Source organism: Alosa alosa, chromosome 6 (genome assembly GCF_017589495.1).
Source record: "Alosa alosa isolate M-15738 ecotype Scorff River chromosome 6, AALO_Geno_1.1, whole genome shotgun sequence".
Lineage (NCBI taxonomy): Eukaryota > Metazoa > Chordata > Actinopteri > Clupeiformes > Clupeidae > Alosa > Alosa alosa.
Genome location: NC_063194.1, coordinates 13269606 through 13287567, shown reverse-complemented (window position 1 = coordinate 13287567; position 17962 = coordinate 13269606). Strand labels below are relative to the sequence as shown.

The following is a 17962-nucleotide window of genomic DNA, read 5'->3' as shown; positions in this document are numbered from 1 at the left end:
AGTTCTATATTAGTCTTGGACTACGCTTAATCCATGTCTGACAAACAGCCCCATAACATCTACAGGTGAACGCAAGATTCTCCTTGAGGATTCAACTCCAGAAAATGCTGGACAGGTGGGTCACCCTCATGTTTCCCCATCTGCTTTCATCCAGCATGCAACTGGGGCAGTGGTAGTGTATGGAGCTAAGGATCTGGGCTAGCATGCAGTAGACTGATAAGTTGTGGATTCTCAGCTTCCACTATTGTGCACACTTAACCTCGAGTTGCTCAGGGGACAATGGCCCTTGTAATATAATTGACTTGTAAGTTGCTTTGGATAAAAGCGTCTGCTATATGAATAAATGTAAATGTATTCAAAAAGTAACGTATTACAACTGAGGATGATTCTATCTTGAACAGCCCAAAACACTGCCACTTGAGTTGCCGCCTACATAATCTGTTATAAGCCATCCTTACACCAGAAGACTTTGACAAGATTTGAGAAAGATTTTTTGTTTTAAGGTCGGAAAACAACGATCACCAAATTTGTCATGCCATTTTAGAATGTCCCGCTTGACATACAAGTGCTGAAATAAAATGCACTACAGCCAAGTCTACAACATACAAGTCAAGTAACGTGAAAAGTCGTGCAGCTAGCTAGCCAGTGACAATCCAAAACGATTTTAAAACCTGCTTTTATAGATACAAGCATACAGGCCTTGATAGTCAACTTCCAATTAAAGGGCCGATTTAGTAAAACATTTTGAAAGATTATCATCTCAACCATTCAGCTAGTTATAGAAAGGCTAGTTGCTGACCTCAGAGAACCAGCGATGAAGCTGGATATGATGATGCACGTGTTACCTTATGACATACAAAAGCATGGTCCTAACATTAGTTTAAAAGCCTTGGTACACATTAACTATAATTTTTCATTATATTATCTGCTGTTCATAACAATATGCCACTTACCTGTTTATAAAATAGTAGACAGGGGTGGGGGAGTACGCATACAGTGACCTCAACAAAGCGGAAGTTCCTGACTAGGGGAGCTACTTTCAAATAAATCCGTGAAGAAACAGGGGATGCAGTTAGTTCCACAACGTCATTTGTATTAACATTTCAACTTCAACATTTTGGAGTGGTATAAATATTCTTTATAATGTTCTTTATTTACAAATTTAACGAATCCACTTTCTCCCCAGAATGTTTTTGTGCATATTTATTGTTTCATTTTAACACCATAATTCGGTTAAAGGCCATGCTTAAGATATACAGAATGCAAATAGAGACTACTAGGCTTATACATACACTATGTACAGATGACAGCATAGTTGAAATATGTAAATGTATATACATACAAATAAGCAAAAGTGCTTTAATGCATAACAAAAGTTTTCTTTATACAGACAATTATAAAACATATATATAGTGTGTATGTATTAGATTAAGACCCACGAAGACACAATAGAGGAGTTTCCCCATAATTAAAACAGACTAAAAAAAGAGGACATGGAAAAAAATAACTAAAAACTGAAAAGTCTGAATAACATTTTAAATACATCAATGTCACCCATGATGCCATTGTTAAAATGACAAAGCTGGCCCAAGGCACTAGAACACTCCGTTCATAACATAAGTATGCAAACTGATAACCTTACTCACTCATATACACAACATTTTTTTTTTCTTAAGTTACAATGTCCACTCACTCATCCACTCATGTAAGTAAGTGCATCTGCAGATTCACAAACAAACAAGGAGTGCTCCACGTTCCTTAGATTAACTGCAATCCCCTTTTATACAACAGACTCATTTTCAAAGTTGTGATAGGATCCAGCTGATGTACAATTAAACTGTAAGCTTACAATTCAACTGTATGTTGGCTGGATCACAAGAAAATACCTTAACTCAAAACGGCTAATATTTTTGTAAAAGGTCCAGTTCAAAAAGAATATCACATAATGGATAAAGCGGTGACTGAGAGCACGAGCAACACGTACACACCATGGTATGTTTGATGTGGGCAGGAAGTGCCGTTTCTACACTGCGCTGTACTACTGCTCCGAGGACCATTATTTTAGAAAGATATAATAAAATGTAACCCTACCTATGATACCTCTTAACAGTTTTGGCTGATGGAGCTGCAGCATGATCAAACAGCCTAACATGATCCTTTCATCTGTGCCAAAGAAACCGTGGCCAGGGATGTATGCGAGGGAAGCATGAGACTGTAACACATCATCTCTTGCTTTCAGGTAGCAGCACTTCCGGTGCAAGAACCAGAAAGAAGTAGTAACAGTTTGACTAAAAATGAGAACAAACGACAATACAGTTCTACTCTTGTGCAGTCTAGTGTATAGGTGTTCAGAACCAACCGTTTTGTTGTGGTAATACTCTTAAGGGGTTAAATACTGTTGAAAACCTTTAACATCCAGTTAAGGCTTGCTCACAATGTATCAACCAACACAGGATACTTTTGTGATGTTGGAATGCATGAGAGGAACTGTGCCTAGCTTCTGTAGCTATACACTGAACCATAGTCTACACTCAGTTTTGGTGAAATACAGTTGGCCCCATAGGAGGGTCTTTTGACTGTGTGGGGTGGTAAATATTTGTGGCCGACTATACCAGGGGTTTTCAAAATGCAACTTCAGAAAAGCACTTCCATCTGGCCCGAGAAAAACATCAACTGACAATGAGACTTGAGGTGTTAAAGGACAATGCCTGGTTTAGTTATTTAGAGAGTATTTTGCCGATTAAGAATATCATATTCAGGGTGTATGAAGTCATTGCAATTTTCCCCCCCATATCTTACAAGGGATTTGAAAACCCCTGGCATTTTGCATTAGAACACAAATGCTTTAATTTATGCGTTTCCTGCATGCACAGACTGTATTAGTTTCTTACCTTTGCATGTCTGCCATGTGTGTGTGTGTACATATCTATGTTTGCACGTATTTATGTATGCATGTATGTGTGCATGTACAGCATGTATCAGGTCCAACGACAGCGCTTCCTTTGACAGGCCTCAGGATCGGAGGTGCAGCCCTCTGAGTCGCTGCTGGAGGACGGCCCAGGAGGCGTGTGCATGTGGCTGTGTGGCTGCATGTGGTTCTGCATGTGGTCCAGGGTGAGGACCCAGCCCAGCTTGGAGTGGAGCAGCTGCCGGAGGCCCGGCGGCAGAGGCAGCACCCCCAGAGCGTCAGTCCCGGACGGGAGGAGCTTGCGCAGGCGCGAGCAGCACAGATACTGCAGGGAAGTGGGTGCCGACACAGAGCGGATGAGCTTCATGCTGCTTTTGGCCGCAGTGCTGCACGCCATGGGGAACACTTGCTTGTTCTGCAACTCTGTTGCAGCCACACCTGCAACACCCACACACATAACAATTGAATATAGAACCATAGAACCATACTTATGAAGCCTGTTTCCACCACTTGGAGGGGGTGGGGGGGGGCTACCAACTAAGTCACTGTTCTGAGATACTAGGTAAGAATTCTGAGATATTAAGTCAGGATTTTGAAAAAGTAAGCCAGATTTTGAGATGCTACGTCGAAATTTTGAGAAACGTAACCCAGGAAGTAAACCCAGGAAGCTAATGTTTTATTGCTGTTCAGTTTAGCTTGCTATCTTAACGCTAGGTTGCTACATGGTTATGCTGTATTAGTTTAAGACATCAAACGGTTACTGTTTGTATCAGACTTCATACATGTATAGCCTATTTATTTCAGCAACGTCTCCAGGGTCAACAACATGCCCACTCACTCGCTTTCGGGACAATTACATGCTACATGAGGATTTAATTAGGCATTACCTGGACTTCGCCTAAAACTGATAGGGTAAAGTCTGTAATGTCTGAATAAACTGATTGACATTTATGTTCTCACATACAGCCCCTCCGGTGTCATAATGTCTAGTAAAGTTAGGGACTGCAGTGCATGTCTGATTATAGCTCTAGAAACCACTATTCTTATTTCTAAGACAGACGCCACATAGTAGAGTTGAGAGAATAAGGCAAAATTTATTTTGAATTATCTGTAGCTTTGTATCTGTAGCTCTCTCACAAGACAAGGTGTCCTTTGTGGTAATTTATAGTCATCTCAGACACTGAGATCTCACTGTAATATCAGACCCTGTTACAGAAGAGGCAGGGCTTACTAAGGCACAAAAACAGCAGGTTAGGATGATACAAAGATGGAAACAGGGAAATACCTCTAAGAATGTAATGTGTGCCTCATATTACTTTGACTTAGTATCTCAATTTCAATCTGTTTTTATCTCTCATTCTTTTTATCAAATTGTCTCTACATTTCAACTTAGTATCTGCGAATTTTGACTAGGTTTGTGGATGAAGTGGTGGAAACATGCTCCCATTTGTTATTAAATGTAAGATCAAGACACAACCAATATTTCCTCTAGTGGCCAGCCAGCTGATTTTGAAAATGTAAATGTCATTTTTGGTACTACCATCACACCGTTATCCCCTAAAAAGCATGGATTAGTCTACCAAGGTAATGTCATTTTTAAAAGGTAAAAGGAGAAGTCAGTGTTTTTTGCTGTGAAAATGAAATGCTTGAAATGCTCAATTACATGGAGTCTACAACAAAAAGGGGCCCAATTTAAATGATGGGAAAAGGTCTTTAGTCTAATTAAAACTAATTTAATTGAACTAATTTGACACCAAGACCTTAATGAGTCCCACATGCCACACAATATAAGATATTCATATATAAAACCTATTTTTATTTTTAACTAAATTTTTACCCATCAAGCCCGCAAAAGCATTTTCAGTTTTTCATTCTCTGTGCATCTCTCTTTGTGTTACTGTCTAGAAATAAAGTCATTGTAACTTCAATGAAAACACATCTGTTGCCTTAATATATAACTGCCTGACTGCACATTTCTCTCAATGAAACAAGAAGTGAATGTTAGCTAGAAGCAAAAGTTGTCCTATCTGTACACAAACACATGTTGGCTGTATGAGCTGGTACTACTGACCTATGCACTTTCGATTCTTGAAGAATGTAAGAGTTCCGTGCCAGGTGTCCAAGTGTACTCCGATGATGGACCCTTGGCCGAAGCGTGATGAGAAGCTGACCTTATCACCTTTATGATGAAGTAGACCTACACACACACACACAAAAATGTCGCTATGTAAGAGAACTACAGCCAAGGAGTTTCTGAGGTGCACAACCTTTTCATTTCACTACTTATCTGATGCTGATGATGGAACGGTGATGAAGCTACCTGTGTACGATAAGCCCCAGCTCTCTTCATCCTTGCCTAGTAGGCTGCAGAATGTGTGTCTGTATTTATCCAGGTTCACGTCAGAAGTTCCAATCCCCACCATCTGTGGCATGTACACACAGGAATCAATTATTTCACACATCCACGCATCTCAACTCAAACACATGATCATTTTCAAGCTGTTTAATTACTGGACCCTTGTCCAACTGATTTTTGCCCCACAGTTGTGAAACTGCAAATGCAGCAAAACATGGCTGCATGGAGTGACAACAAAGATGTTTTAGAACACATCAACCATCTCTGGTAGCAACATTATGTGTTTGCGTATGATGTGTCACCTAAAGACATTCAACTGCTACTGGAGAACAAACATGAATATATGCTGCTTTTTCCAAATCACAACCACTCCAGTACAGTATCCATTTTTAAAATGAAACAACCACAATGATGTAATCCTCAAGGAATAGTAAACAGTAGACACTTTTTCCAGATATGACTTTTTTTCTACTTCATTAAAAAAAGGACAGTGAAAAGTGACAGGAAGCGAGTGGTAAGGAGAGATGGGGTGGGGTCGAATTTGTGGGCATTAGAAACCCAATGCGTGCTGATTTAACCCTTAAAGGTGTAGGTTTTTGAACATTCTAAGTTCCGCAACAATTGAAGGTTCTAAAATTCTATGTTGAATTCAATGAACCCAGATATTCTTTAGAATGTTAATTTGATTTAAGAACTCACCATATCGGTCCCATAGACAGGAGACGTCATCTTGATCTCCCAGAAGTGCTGTCCATCTGTGAGCTCTTTGGAGCCTCTGATGGCGGCTGTGCCGCAGCTGTACTCTGAGTGGAAGCTCACCTTCCTGTTCTCACAACTAAGCAGTGTCGCCGCTGACCGGCTGTCATCGTCCCACACCCAGTCAAAATCTGCCACAGTCAAACCAGAGAAAGTCAACGTCTACCAAACATTGGGCATTGTCAAAAAACACAGAGGGAAGAGTAGACAATTTTTAAAGATGCACAAGTGAGTTATGACAGACTAGCCAATGTGGCATTCAAGTGATCATTACTTGACCAATAATAAGACCAATAATAATGCATGGAATTTTCCTTTCTAAGTTCTTTGTATGAGGTGGAAATAAACATAGTGAATTGAATAAAGAGAGTGATAAACAGATTATGGAAAAGGAAGGGCAGGGTATGAGGAAGAGGCTGAAGAGGCCCACCCTGGTCATCCTCTCCACAATGACAGTCATGTATATGTGTGAAGCCACGCAGGCGGGGGTTGCAGCTGGCCTCAATTTGCGAGTCACAGCTACAGTAGGACTCCCCAGTCACAGGAACAGCACTTGGTACAGGGGGCACTGCTGCAGGAAACTCCACTTCAGAGTCTGAGTCACTGTACTTTAACACACAATTCACAGCAACAGGTAGAATTCAGTCAATCATGTTATGTCATTATGTCAATCTATGATTATTCCATGCGAGAATGTGTTTATGTAATTCATTTTCATTTCAGGAAAAGAAAACAGGTTTAGCAGACACGCACCTCAGTCTCTGAGGCCTGAATAAGAGCTCGTGCGTCTGCATCTCGCCGAATACCACTCCAAACGTAACGCCACGCCCGACTATTCCTGCTTCTTCTTGACATACCAGCTAGGACAGTGTGGCCTGCTGATCACAACATGTCATAAAAAACAAACCCACTGCATTGTAAAAAATCACAAATGCAACAGTGTCTTGGTGACTAAATAGTGTTGCGCTGGCCAACTTACAGTCGGTAGTCTACCGTTTAGCAAGGGCAGGTTACACCATCAAAACTTATCTGATGGTCAGCAAGAAAAGTAATATAGTCGCTTTGGTTAAAAAGCGTCAGCCAAATGTAATGTAATGTAAATGTAATGTAATGTAATATCGGCATGCTACTTTGTGCAAGTTTAGGGCAGAGACCTGAGGTTTGAGTGTGGGCGCGCGCCTGTGTGTGAGTGAGAGAGAGCGAGAGATGCTGCAGATTTGCTTAGGCTACTTTGTTTTTAAGTCCAGACGTTTCCCATTGTAATGTGCAATTTAACATAGCCTAGACTGTTTTAGACAAGGCTACATCGACTGCATTTATTTATTTGTTCTAAACGTCTTGTGAAGTAAAGTAACATTAGGAATTTGCGGTGCGGGTCGGGTTCGTAGGTCTTAAACGCATATCTTTGATCACTGTGCTGGGCCGATTGGATCTTCAAAATGAGTCGGGCGGACGCGGATTATTAAAAAAAAAAAAAAAAAAGAAAACTACCCGCAGTTTCACTACTAATATACATTAACAAATCTTGGTGAGATTACTCACGCACGGTTCACTACGCAAACTAATCTACAGTTAAATACTCTCCTGTCACACACAATTAACAGTCAAACTAGTTGCAGGCTCATCCCGATTGGTTCAAGAACCACATTTACCATGAAACGTAGTTACTTTGCTGGACTCTATTATCGTCACGTTGCTTTACAAGTGAATTCGATAATCATCACAATTCTTCGGCCCTTACGACGACTCCGAATCTGGTTAAGTTCCAGCATCCTGCAAAGTACTGCTACCAGCTAGTTATCCGCTACTAGCATTTACAGATCAGTTAAACAACTTCAGAACATATACAATTATTATCAGAAGATGGTCCTGAGTTTTGCATCATTTGTCGTTATTTTGAGCACAACCATTTGTGTGGGTAATTGTACAAAAACGAATACTCACCAACTGACTACAAGTGCTTAGCGAGATATCGATAGCTAACAATATGGTAATTAGATAGTTAGCCAGCCCTAGCTTGCCTGTTTTTAAAACGTTTCTTGAGAGAAGAATAGATGGATGTAGGCGTTCGATATTTGCACGCGCATGTTATCGCCTGTATAATAAACTGACTACACATTTTACCTTTTGGGACGACAGTAGCATTGACTCGCTTACATTTCCTGGCTAGCCAACCCACTTCAGAAGTGGAACGGAGCGACCCCACCAAGCCATCGTTCGCTAACTTGGCTAGGCAAAGTTAGCTAGCGAGCAACAATGTTCCGACTAGAGTAAACTTACCAGTTCAACCGTTGTCAGGCTTAGATATTATTGTCTTCTCGCAACTTTCCAAATATTGGGAAATGGTATTTGCAGATGCGTTTGCAAATATGCAGGCGTCAAACCATTCTAGCTAGCTATCCTAGCTAAGGTTATTCTACCTGTCACAGTCCCAGCAATGACCTACTTTCACGACAGACGTAAACAATCCATTACCGTAGCCCTTCTTTAACCATTGATTGGATAGCACGTTAAAGAGGTGGGCTATATAGTACATATACATTACATTCATTGGTCAATATGGCTGTCATAAACGGCCGTGTTCAGTACTCTCAGAGAATGTCCGTTGACGGGCTCTGGTACTCTTCTCGGACGGACATTTTGGCTCTTGAAAAACAAGGAAGCCTTGCAGTTTCATTTGGACTATCTGGTCTCATCGGTCTAGCCAATTTGATGGAGAATTTTGCGCTTTAACGCACAGCATCTCCAGTCCAACTAGGCATCTTTACAAAAGATACATTTCCAAAATTACTGAGACTTTAAGCCTCATCCCTTCTACTGTCACGTGTTACACTAACTAACTGGCCTGAAGGCAATTCCTTGGAGATATGGAAAATTAACGCAGGAAAAGAGGGTGAAGAAATACTTCCTGCATTCTTCGTTTCCACAGTCGCATCCAATCGTGGCAGAGTCATGGCTCTGCAGACTGCCTGGACTGCCTTGATCCATTCCAAATATCCACCAAGTGGCTTGGACAAACGCGACTATACCGGCCATTACCATAACTTACCATAAGACTTTCCCCGACAGTGTAAATTGTCCTCATTTTTGTTGTTCTGAAAAGTCAAATCCAGTCAATCAAATGATGAAAAGCTGCTATCTTTATTTACACATAAGGCCCTTAACTTATAAGTCTAACTAAAGCTTGCTTTAAAACGACGCAGAATCTATTTTCAAATGTAATACCATGAGAAAGATCCTAGCACAAGCAGCAGTGTCAGCTAGTTCTCCCGTTGTAGGTTCATGCACGAGAACTGCTCATACTGACTTTGCCCAGCATTTAAATTAGGGCAGGCCCATAATATGAAATAGGATAAGTTATTTCACTTCTTTGGGCTTGTTCATTAAAATGCTTCCCAAAATAAAATACAGTTTTTAACTGCAAGTAAATCAAATCAGACTGAAGAACTGTCTCTCTGACACTGAGATCAGCAGCACCGGGAGCGCCACAGGAAACTGTGCTCTCTCCAGTCCTGTTCACCCTGTACACATCTGACTTCTGCTACACCGAGTCATGCCACATGCAGAAGTTTTCTGACGATACTGCAATTGTGGGGTGTATCAGGAACGGGCAGGAGGAGGAGTACAGGAGCCTGGTGGAGGACTTTGTGCAATGGTGCAAACTCAATCATCTTCAACTCAACACTTCAAAGACCAAGGAGATGGTGGTGGATTTCCGCAGGTCTAAGCCAGTCCCCATTGATGGGGTCAATGTGGAGGTGGTAAGCACCTACAAGTATCTGGGTCTCCACCTGGACAATAAACTGGACTGGTCAGCCAACACTGATGCACTCTACAAGAAAGGGCAGAGCAGGCTGTACTTCCTGAGGAGGCTGCGGTCCTTCAATGTGTGCAGCATGCTCCTCAGGATGTTCTACCAGTCTGTTGTTGCCAGCGTCCTCTTCTATGCAGTGGTATGTTGGGGAGGAAGCACAAAGAAGAAGGATGCGGGGTGAATTGACAGGCTGGTAAGGAAAGCTCTGTAGTGGGAGCTGAACTGGAGTGCATCACTTCAATATCTGACAAAAGGACCCTGAACAAACTGATCAACATCTTGGACAATGAGTGTCACCCACTCCACAGCACTATTGTTAAGCAGAAGAGCCTGATCAGCTGGAGACTTAGGCTCACTGCCTTGCACAACAGACAGACTGAGGAAGTCATTTGTCCCCAGGGCCATTGAACTGTTCAATGCTTCACTTAAGGGAAGAGGAGAGATAGACTTCTCTGCATAGTCTGTCTGCCTCTTCACCCCCTCCATGTTTGGATACTGTCTGTCCACTAGCCACTTTTTACCACTGTCTTTCTCCCTCACTGTTTGCGTGCTATATTACATTACATTACATTACATACACTACATTAGCACATATGCATAACCCCTCCCTCCATGCCACAGCCGAACTGTGGCCACACCTATACCTTTTCTTAAAATAGTTATATATATATATATATATAGACTTTATTCTTGCACTGTTGCACTTACTCATTTGCACTATCACCATGACACTCACTCACACAGAGCACCTTACCTTACTATGCACAGAGAATCACAGGCTCAGTCCCTGCCTCAGTCATTGCAAGCGCCTCTTGATTGATTAATCACCACTATGTGGATACTGTTTTTTGAATTGATTTAGATTAAGTGTTAGTTATAAGTAGTAAAATTTGTATTTTAGTATATTCTCTATCTTCTACTGTTCTTGCTTAGTTGTGTTTTTATATTATATACTTTTAAGTACTTTTTCTGCTGTTAGTGAATGTGTGTGTGTTGTCTGTATGCTACTGAGACCTTGAATTTCCCCTGGGGATCAATAAAGTATCTATCTAAATGGTTGGCGTGTTGCATATAACAAAAAATATTACTATATATATATATATATATATATGGCTACGGTTCTTACCTTCCTCCCAGAGAACAATCTCTTATCACCCTGGCAGTTGCCCTTTAGGCATTCTGCACTACAGTTCGAAAACCTCTGTAGATAATCGGGGCAATGCAACAAGCATTATTTAGTGTTCGGTTGTGCTAAACCGGATTGCAGAGCCAGTTTGGTTGAGATGCAACACAATGACTTTCTGTGAAACAGATGGCAACCTTAGAGGTAATCCCTAACCTCACAAACCCAGCGCTGGTGGCCACAAATATAAGCATGTCCCATACTGAATGTATCCAGAGCACAGGATAGCCTGCTTTGCTTGTCCAGACCCAACAACCTATTTAAGACATGAAATGAATATAAAAACAATTAAAACCAGCTACATTAAGAAAGGTGGTGGAAGTTGAGGAGATTTATTTATTTATTTAGGAAATTGGACGGTTCGGCCTTTACTGACCTGCTTAGGCCAAATAATGCAACCAGAGACAGCAGAACTACAGATTAAAACGGTACAAGTGTTTGAGAATGTCTTGTTTGACTTAACACAAACATACACATACATACACACACACACACACCCGACCATATAGATACATGCGTGCATACATACTTTCACACACACAAAACACACCCACACACACACACACTTAAACTTCCACACCAGTATCTGAGTACAGACAAACTATCTCCATGTTAACCAATGATTACATCCAGTGAAACTCCAAGCACTTAGAACAAAATTACCCACAGTGCAATTCACCTAGCTATACAGATATATATTTATATAATACACTTATTTATATATAGAGAGAGCATTGGGATTCAATAAAGACTTTGTTCCTGTTAAAACAATTTCATGAACAATTGAAAATCTTCATAAATAGTAAGTGGGAAAAAAATAGTATATTTGTATATCATTTGATAGGTCCTCAACATCGTGTGAAAATCAGAAATGGTCCCAAAATAATACTTAAAAAAATGTTTGCATACATGAGGAAAATGAAGACAAAAATAACACACAAAACATAACATAAACACAAACAAGCAAAGCATAGCAAGGTCAAGGAAGGAAGGGATGCACTATCTAAACACACTCACACGTACACACACTCACACACACAACAAAGCACAGATTACACAGCGCATTTACAGAAGCGACTAAACGCAGGAGTACTGTACACAAGGAGAAAAGAGGAGCTTGTGTGTACACACACACGCACATGCAAACATATATTCACTCTCTCTCTCTCACTCATTCAATTGCCCAAACACATACACATTCTCCTCTCTGCTCTTGGGGTCAATGTAGTATATGTGGTGGTGGTTTTACAATGTTGATATTTATGGGTAGATTTTTTTTTTAATCCATTATGGGTTTTTACTTTAGTTTGTCATCATGTATTTTGGTGACTGAGCGAATAGTGTGTGTGTGTGTGTGTGTACATATCTGTGTGTGTTGTACGTGATTCTATGAGTCATGATGAATGTTGTTCTCCCGTCGTTTACTTGGTGGAGAGGATGAGAGCGACAATCAGGCCGTACAGCCCCAGCACCTCAGCGAAAATGAGGATGAGGATCATGCCGACGAAGAGCCGAGGCTGCTGGGCAGTGCCCCTGACGCCGGCGTCGCCCACGATTCCAATCGCAAAGCCGGCCGCCAAGCCACTCAGGCCCACACTCAAGCCAGCACCCAAGTGCAAGAAACTCCTGAAGAGGTGGGAGAAGGGATAGGAATGAAGCAAGATAAGACTTCCACGGTCATCACATGAGCAGTATACAGGAAACAGGAAGCAAGACTTATTTCACCTATTTCACAATTATTCATTTACAGTGTGTGTGTGAGTGTGTGATTGTAAACCACAACAAACTTACTTGAAGAGTGAGACTCTCTCCGAGATATTGTTGGCAATGAGCACAGCCACCACCAGCCCGTAGATGGCTATGATACCAGCCATGACCACTGGGATGATGGACTTCATGATTAGCTCCGGCCTCATCACAGACATGGCTGCAATTCCTGTGCCGCTCTTCGCTGTGCCATAGGCAGCACCTAAAGCTAGAGAGACGGAAAGGAAAAAAAATAGCCTGCATATTAGAGAGCTGTTTATGGAACAGCTGATCCATATCCTAAGTTTGAACGTATAGTTCGTTCACAGAGTCCCACACAAAGCTCTGTTCGATTCAAAAACCTTTTAGTACATTAGTGACAACTCACTGCCCGAACATGGATCAGGGTCACTAATCTCACTTAAAAAAACAACCTGAACTTTACAGAAGGATAGTGGTAACTAACAGTAGTTTGTGTGTGCACGAGTGTGTGTCTATAGCCTGAGGGAGGAAGAGAGAGGAAATCTTATTTTAGAGTGGAAGGTCTAAGCAAATATCCCAACTAATGAGCGCCATTCCAACACCTATACCTAATACTTATGAGAATTGTGACAAATGAGAGGGGTCTGTGGTACTGTTGGTGTGTAAGCCTACCTAACACTTCTTCAGTTCACACGTTATGACAATCAAAATGCATTAAAAACTAGAGTTTCCCTGTTCTGTTGGGAAACAATGTACTGATGTAATCAAATGGGAAGATGCCAGTCTTCCTATAGCGCTCTCCGTCGCGACACACGATTGCACACGAAAATGGCCGAAGCCGCCAACAGGGTTTTCCTTCGCGTTTAGCCAACACTGACTTAACCTAGGCCTACTAGACAGCGTAGTATTTATGCAATGACAAAGACTCATCCGGTTATGAAGATGTGTCGTTGTATACTGTCGGGACTCATTACTAACTGAACGAACGCTCCTCCGCATCTGAGAGTGCAATCATTGAATTGCACCTGCTCGGCTTATTTGCTAGTGACTTGACGGCAGCAGCTAAATCAATGACATTAGATGGTGGGTGGGAGGTCAAGCCAAACATAGTCTATATTTAAATAATTAACCATGTCATCTGAAATTTTAGTATCATATGGCTTTAAGTAATTTCGACTATGTGGAATGAAGATATTGTATGCTATATGCCGCATATTGATGTCGCTACTTCAATTAATCGGTTGACAATGGCAAATTCGCTTAAGTCGTCTTTATTTCTAGATGAACAGCAACATTTTTGTCATGACGTCTAGTAAAAAATCATCAAACTAAATAAATAATGTATAAATCCTACGTCAAACGCAACGTCATCTACCGTGATGGAACCCTTCGCGCATCCCTTCCCCCTCGAGCAGGTACGCCGAGGTGATCGCCCAGATCCGCGGGACGTATCGCCGCCCAGCAAGCCGTGACACCTTCCCATCTCCAGATCCAACTAGAAATAAGTCTAGTCCCCGACATAATAACCCCAGCACACCGTAGCCTATAAATACATGCATTGACAATGCATAATCTGCTAAGAATGAATGAAATGTCACTTACCACTGAAAACCATTGCGGCGGATGCTCCCATCACTGCAAAGAACGGGGAATACTCGGGGCTTTCGGCGGACATTCTTCTGATGCTACAATGAAACGTACAAAAAAGAAATAATGAATATCTACCTTTAAGGTTTTACTGCGGTACCTGCTCAAACTACTCTGAATGGAACACGAGGCCTGCGCCAACACGGTTTGAAGCAGCTACGGATCTAGTCTTCCACAGATCACCGGTGGAGATGATGAAAATGGCGAAATTTAGAGTGTCACATGATAAGTCATCACCGTGGGGCCCATTTCCGCTTTTCAGGGATGACACCTTATGGATGACACATATCCAAATGAATTGAGATTAAATTGGGTGGTAGATATGGATTTTACAGTCAATTAAATAACTATTATGTAGTCAAAATTGTTATGTTGCCTGCTATGCGCTCATTAAATCCTTCGATATTATATTTCACCCCTAAAGTTAGAATGGTACAGTCCATTGCAGACTGTCACAGGGATGTGTGAAATGCTAGCATAGGCATCAGGAATTCCAAATTGACAACAAACGAAGTCCGATATCGTTCGACAACAAAAACGAAGTCCGACATTCTATCAATTTAATTATAGTTAATTAATGTTTTGCATGTCCTATGCGTGTAACTCTGCAAACATGCCAAATACAGAGCAAAGTGCAATCATGTGGTCCTGCCTAGATCAGCTGACAGTTCAGATGATCTGTAAGGCACACCTAAATATGCCCACATGGGCAAACATTTTGTGACCGTAGCCTACGTTATTTGTTTCTGATGCCTACGACAGCCTTGTATAGAGCTAGATCGATATCTTTATTTATTAAGGCTAATTGATGCATTGTTCCAGTGGTTTAAGGTTTGGTGAAATGTCCCAATCCTTGAGAATTTTACAACTTCCACTCAGTTGGTCATGTGACAGGTCTTATGATTGTGAGTATGGGAGAGTCCAGTGGAGAACTGAGACTGACTTAGTTTGAGTCACTCGAACTCACAGACACCCACGTGAGCGTGCGTACGTGTCTGAAAATTTCTGATTTGAGTGATCAAAGTTATGACCAGCGTAGGCCTATCTAGCCTGCAGTCTCTGTGATAAACGGACTGAAATAGGCTAGAGGCGTAGCCTGAGCCTTTTATGAAATCCATTTGATAATTTCCAATCAGCGGATTAGGTCTCGAGTTTTGCTATGTGCAGTTCTTGGGGTTTCAGGTATGGTTTTAAAAAACAGTTTAATTCAGTTCGGCTTTAGCTCTGGATAAAGAAGACAGAAGACGGATGGGCCTATCTGAATTTAGTTTTGATATGATGCTGCTGTTGGAAACAGCTCCCCAGGATAAAACCAAACCGAGGCAGGATAAATGAATCCACATCACTCTCGCTATACGGAAATTCCGAGAAGATATTTTCCACTTGGTGTCGCTAGATCCACTGTTCCACTCTGATGCTAGGCTACGTGGCCAAAAACAGTTAGCCCAATGTATCTTAAAAGCACACAGTTAAACACATGCGCAATGCTATTTCAGATGTGAATTCAAGCGCGGTCATGGCACCATTGACACTGCAGTGCTAGCCTTTACGAAAATGGCAATCTCACCACACAGCCTAAATTACCGTGTGAGATAGCTTCTACTATGAGGTTTCCTGAATGAATAACTCAAGTAACCCAATGTCTCCCCCTATCAGGGGCACCCGGATTTGAATCGAGAAAGCATACATCCTCATAAGTCAGGGAGGCTATCTTTTTCTTCATACGCGTTTATTGAACAAAGAAATATATTCATAATGTGCTTTGCCGACTAAATCACAAAGAAACACTATGCACATGTGTGTGTGTGTGTGTGGGGGGCGCGGCATCAGGCTTACTAACATTATTCCATTATTCCAAACCCTCCTTGCTGTACAATAGTGTGAAGAGTTCAGAGTGAGGGGTTGAGGAGCAGGTGGAGAAACGTGCGCAGGAAACAGTCAGCATCAGATGAACCAGGCCATCTGCACCGACCATTAATATGTCCACACGGGGCTATGGAAGTCGAGAAAATGTTTTTCCATTAACATCTTTCCATTGTTCGTCCAGATGTTCACTTATGTCCTGTTGTTGTGAGCGCGCACAGGTGCCCACGTCCAATCCACAACACGCCATCTCTAGGTATTCCCTCCTAAAATCAAACAGCGTATTTTTAGACTGCATGTTCACCACAGGGGATCTGCATCGACAATTGACGAACTGTGTGCCACACGTATTATGGTCCCTCTTGGGTATCTCCACGGTTCAAAGGATGCCAGTGAAATCATTGACGAATATATCGAGCCTGCAGGAAGTGTGTAGTTTTTACCATGCTTTCCGAATTATGTTTTTTTCTCATCCATAAATGCACACATCAAATGACAAAATGTGAAGAAAATTCGTAGATGATATGACATCACCACAAAACACAGGATTTCAAGAATTGGCACCAAACAAATTGTCAAAATTGTCCAAAGCGCGGTTTGGCCTGTAGCACTTTTAAGACATTTACCTCACCTTTGTACAAGAAGAACACCAGGGATCTGGCTCATTCGCGATATGTTGTGGCAACCCGTCACGTCTTAGGCTAGCCTACATCATAGCATGTAGATGATATACGACAGGAAAACAAGCGCGATGATGGCGAAGAACATCAGAACCAAGATGTCCAACATGGTGTTTGTCGGGATGGACCGGGAAGATAACCCGCGTATGACAGAGGTATGTTGTAGGACAGGCCCGTGACAAACACCGGCGACAGTCGGACTAGATCGGGAATCACCGGAGCGGAATACATTTCGCAGCTGCGGGAGACCCCTCCCCAGCAGATGCGCTCCGTTCTAGAACGTTTTGCAAATGAAGTGGCATGGGTGCGTGCCGTTATGGTGCGTGCAAGGAGTTGTGCAATCAGCTCCATGTTTGACATTGCCTCAAAATCACCCATTAGTCTGACATATTGGAATAGAGACAAAAAAGAACATCTGATTAAAAAATATCTTTTTTTATTGACAGCAGAATCGGTACAATTCCACGTGCATAACCAACAGCGCGAGAATGAGCGGACGTCCTCACAGCAGAACACTTGGCCGATGCTGCACAAATACTGTGCTGTCTTCACTACACAGATAATATACTGTAGCAACAGTGTCAAATTCCAAACAGAAGTTATGTGTAGGCCTAAAATGAATGTTTGTGTACAAACAACGTATGTTTGCTACGGGAGGAAACTGTAGTATGGCTGGTACAAGACTCCCCCATATCCATCTGCACATGTGCTCAATGTTGGATTTATTGAGGCATCTGAGAAGTGGCATACACTATAGTTGTTTCATATGAGAATGTTGCAGTAGTAGCTCTGGACAAGTGGCCATTACACACAGTGATAGGTAACACTACAATAATGACAAGAGAAGACTGGGTATCTTGCATTGTGCTAGCCCCCATCCCCATATAGCTTGCTGCAATTACAGCACAAAATACATAGGCTTATGTGAATGCTCATGGTATGGATTTATAGCAGCAATTATTTTCTAACTGCTTTCCTCTGAGTCTAGATATGTCCCTCGTCCCTCACAAACTCAAACCATTAACCA

General features: G+C 41.8%; 2 protein-coding genes across 4 annotated transcripts; both read right to left on the bottom strand.

The window, feature by feature from the left end:
• Positions 1-1188: 1188 nt before the first annotated feature.
• Positions 1189-8555, bottom strand: spsb3a (splA/ryanodine receptor domain and SOCS box containing 3a). Of its 3 annotated transcripts, none has more exons than XM_048246453.1 (7): positions 8301-8555; positions 6774-6895; positions 6451-6628; positions 5964-6151; positions 5229-5331; positions 4980-5105; positions 1189-3346 (listed from the first exon to the last, which is right to left on the bottom strand). In XM_048246453.1, the coding sequence occupies exons 2-7, from the start codon at positions 6873-6875 to the stop codon at positions 2979-2981; spliced, it is 1065 nt and encodes a 354-aa protein (XP_048102410.1). In that variant the 5' UTR covers positions 6876-6895; positions 8301-8555; the 3' UTR covers positions 1189-2978. The 3 variants fall into 3 exon arrangements, with proteins under 3 accessions (XP_048102410.1, XP_048102409.1, XP_048102411.1); XM_048246452.1 differs by having other exon boundaries at positions 6774-6898; positions 8301-8554; XM_048246454.1 differs by lacking the exon at positions 8301-8555 and adding an exon at positions 8145-8166.
• Positions 8556-11333: 2778 nt separating this feature from the next.
• atp6v0ca (ATPase H+ transporting V0 subunit ca) lies at positions 11334-14601 on the bottom strand. Its single transcript, XM_048246486.1, has 3 exons — positions 14348-14601; positions 12809-12992; positions 11334-12643 (listed from the first exon to the last, which is right to left on the bottom strand). Exons 1-3 carry the CDS (start codon positions 14418-14420, stop codon positions 12439-12441), a joined length of 462 nt encoding a protein of 153 aa, XP_048102443.1. The 5' UTR covers positions 14421-14601; the 3' UTR covers positions 11334-12438.
• Between the last annotated feature and the right edge of the window lie 3361 nt (positions 14602-17962).